This window comes from Myotis brandtii, unplaced genomic scaffold, assembly GCF_000412655.1.
Source record: "Myotis brandtii unplaced genomic scaffold, ASM41265v1 scaffold601, whole genome shotgun sequence".
Taxonomy (NCBI): Eukaryota; Metazoa; Chordata; class Mammalia; order Chiroptera; family Vespertilionidae; genus Myotis; species Myotis brandtii.
The window spans coordinates 712253-716114 of record NW_005370276.1 but is presented as its reverse complement, the minus strand read 5'-3'; the positions used below and the strand labels follow the sequence as shown (position 1 = coordinate 716114).

At 46.9% G+C, this 3862-nt stretch overlaps 1 protein-coding gene across 1 annotated transcript in view; it reads left to right on the top strand.

Annotated features, from left to right (window-relative positions):
- RASIP1 (Ras interacting protein 1) overlaps positions 1 to 3862 on the top strand; it is a 15944-nt gene that overhangs the window by 4608 nt on the left and 7474 nt on the right. Inside the window, exon 4 of the mRNA XM_014550422.1 lies at positions 5 to 203. Coding sequence (XP_014405908.1) covers positions 5 to 203 — 199 coding nt within the window. The remainder of the gene's footprint in view (positions 1 to 4; positions 204 to 3862) is intronic.

The following is a 3862-nucleotide window of genomic DNA, read 5'->3' as shown; positions in this document are numbered from 1 at the left end:
GGGTGTGGGAGCTCAGCCTGCAGGGCCGGCGAAGGCGGCAGCAGGAGCGCAGGCAGCAGGCGTTGAGCATGGCTCCAGGGGCAGCCGACGCCCAAATAGTACCTACCGACCCCAGCGACTTCGACCAGCTGACCCAGTGCCTCATCCAGGCCCCCAGCAACCGGCCCTACTTCCTGCTGCTCCAGGGCTACCAGGATGCCCAGGTGAGCTCAGCCTCTCTCCCCCAGAGAACCCTGTGCCCCACCCCTAGGTTGAAGGGCGACAGAACTACAACCCCCAGAATTCCTTGGGCTACCGTGTACTGGAAGGTGTGGTCCCAGCAGGGTAGGAGATATTTTTTAAAATATATATATTTTATTAATTTTTTACAGAGAGGAAGGGAGAGGGAGAGAGAATTAGAAACATCGATGAGAGAGAAACATCGATCAGCTGCCTCCTGCACACTCCTGTGTCCGCAACCAAGGTACATGCCCTTGACCGGAATCGAACCTGGGACCCTTGAGCCCGCAGGCCGACACTCTATCCACTGAGCCAAACCGGTTAGGGCAGTGGTTCTCAACCTTCCTAATGCCGTGACCCTTTAATACAGTTCCTCATGTTGTGGTGACCCCCAATTTCATTGTTACAAATTGAACATAGTTAAAGCATAGTGATTAATCACAAAAACAATATGTAATTATATATGTGTTTTCCGATGGTCTTAGGCGACCCCTGTGAAAGGGTCGTTCGACCCCCAAAGGGGTCTCGACCCACAGGTTGAAAACCTCTGGGTTAGGACAAGGTAGGAGATATTGTAGGAGAGGATAGTAGGAGTGGAGGAGGATAGATGGCTGAGAAAGATTCCAGGACGAGTAGGGAATAGTTCCCTTTATTCAAAGTTGGGGAAGGCACTGTGGATCCCAAGGGAGAATGGAACAGCCTGTTGTAGAAAGATCTCCATAAAAGTGCCCTGAGGGGGGTAATGGAAGAGTCTGTCTTCTGGGTGAGCCTCTATTTCCAGGAGAGGAGTGGACGAATCCCTTTTTAAAAGGTGGCTTACACTGATCCTTCTATTTTACATATTTGGGTGGCAGTCGACTTGTTGGAGTGTTAAGGAGCAGAGAGGGAGAAAGGGCTAGCAGTTGGGAGTCGGTGGGAAGTTATTTCATCCATAGAACTGTTATGTATTAGTGGAAATACTCATATTTTTTGTGTGATGATTAGGAGAATCATCCTTATAGTACCTACCAAGCTCAACAGGTATGGTTGGGATCAATGGGAGAGCCACTGTAGGAGGTGGTGGAGCTAATGGAACAGTCCTATTTCTACTATCAGAGAAAGATCCAATGGGCTCACGGCTTACCTGCGTATGTGGGTGAGAGTTTAAGACTATTCAGAAAAGAGTTTGCACAGAACAGAAGTCATTCCTTTGTTGACCAACAGGATGGAGCAAGTTCATGGTAGGAAAGGGGTTGCATATATTATAACAGCTCATTCCTCCAGATAAGGTTGGAGAAAAAAGGGTCTATTTTGGGAATGTGGCCAAATTGGAAGGATCTATTTGGGGAGTATGGGACAGCCTTCTATGGGAAGAGGGGGAGACATTGGAAACATCCATTCTTTTTGGTGAAGCTCATGAGAAATTCCTTTGTGAGAAAGAGGCTTGATTAGAAGTGTCCATTCCTTGGGAAAAGGAGTAAGAGGCGAGTCTACTATAGAAAGGATTTTATTTGCACGCCTCTATTCATGGGTGGCTGTAATCTGAGAGTTCACTGTGTCTGCTGTGCAAGCATCCCTCCTTGGTTTAAGGAACAGGAGAGCCCATTTTAGAAAGGGGGTTCATATACATATATATATATATATATTATATATATAACATATATATGTGTGTGTATACATATACATATATAAAATATATATATGTAATTATTGATTTTAGAGATGGAGAGAGAGATAGAAACATCAATGATGAGAGAGAATCATTGATTGGCTGCCTCCTGTATGCCCCCTACTGAGGATTGAGCCTGCAACCCAGGCATGTGCCCTTGAGTCCACAGGCCGACGCTCTATCCACTGAGCCAAACGAGCTAGGACCATATATTTTGGGTCATTCCATTCCTTTGACAGGGTTGGAAATGGGAGCGTCTACCTTCAGAAAGAGGTCAGACTGAAAAGGTCTGTTTTTCCAGAGGCAGATGAGCAAATCCATTGTAGGAAGGGGTCTCTTTGGAAAAGTCCACCCGTTGGGCAAGGGTAATGGGAGAGCTCAGTGTGGGAAGAGGATGTATGAATATCAGAATGACTGTTCTCTCAGACATGCATGGAGCACAGAAGGGTCTAATGTAAGAAGCGGATCAGACGGAGCTCTTCCGTTTTCCTGGGATGGAGATGGGAGAGTCATTTTTTTAAAAAAAATATATTTTATTGATTTTTTACAGAGAGGAAGGGAGAGGGATAGAGAGCTAGAAACATCGATGAGAGAGAAACATCGATCAGCTGCCTCCTGCACACTCCCCACTGGGGATGTGCCCACAACCAAGGTACATGCCCTTGACTGGAATCGAACCTGGGACCCTTCAGTCCGCAGGCCGACGCTCTATCCACTGAGCCAAACCGGTTAGGGCGAGAGTCATTTTTAGGAAGGGGTCTTCTGCAATGCACCTCTTCCTTTAGTGGGTGCAATGGGGCCCTCCATTATAAGGAGGTCCTTGAAAACATCTATTAATAAGGTGGGGTGCCCTAACCGGTTTGGCTCAGTGGATAGAGTGTCAGCCTGCGGACTCAAGGGTCCCAGGTTCGATTCTGGTCAAGGGCACGTACCTTGGTTATGGGCACATCCCCAGTAGGGGGTGTGCAGGAGGCAGCTGATCGATGTTTCTCTCTCATCGATGTTTCTAATTCTCTATCCCTCTCCCTTCCTCTCTGTAAAAAATCAATAAAATATATTTTAAAAAAAGAATAGTTCTTAAAAAAAATTCTTAAATTCTCTAAAAAAAAAAAATAAGGTGGGGTTACTAGAAGTGCCACTATACGGAGATGTCCTTTTTGGGGGATGGGAATATTGAGAGCGTCCATCGATGGGAGAGCATCTTTGGGAACATCCATCATGGGAGAGGGGGTACCAGTAATAGGTAAGTTTATTGTAGGATTATGTCTCTTCGGAAGCGAGTCCATCATAGGGTGGGAAAAAATGATAGTCCATTGTAGAAAGGGGGTCTCCTTGGAAGTGTACATTCATGGGGTGGAGATAATGGAAGAAATCTTTGCTCAAAGGGGGAGTCTCTTTAAAGGTATCCACTCCTTGCTTTGGGAATATTGAAAGAAACTGTATTTAGAAGGGGAAATGTCTTAGGAAGCCTCCATCATGGGGGTGGAATGATGGGTACGTGGGGCAAGGGGCAGGGAAATGGGAATGTTCCTCGGAGAAAGAAGGTTACCTTGGAAAGGTCCATTCTTTGAGGGGGGGAATGGAATAGTCCATTGTAGTAATGGGGACACACATTGGAAGTACCCCTTCTTTGGGCTGGATATTATGGGAGAGTCCACTGTAGCGATTGCTTTGAAAGAGTCCATTCAGGGGAGGTGAGAGGATGGGAGAATCTACTGGAGAAAGATCTGGGAATCATGCATTTTTTTTGAGGGAGGGGAATGGTAGGGCCCATGTCAAGAAGGGGGTTCCTGGCCCGCCTGTGTGGCTCAGTGGTTGAGTGTCGACCTATGAATTGGAAGGTCGCGGTTAGATTCCGGGTCAGGGCACATGCCCCGGTTTTTGTGCTCCATCCCCAGTGGGGGGCGTGCAGGAGGCAGCCAGTCAATGATTCTCTCTCATCATTGATGTTTCTATCTCTCTCTCCCTCTCCCTTCCTCTCTGAAATCAATTAAA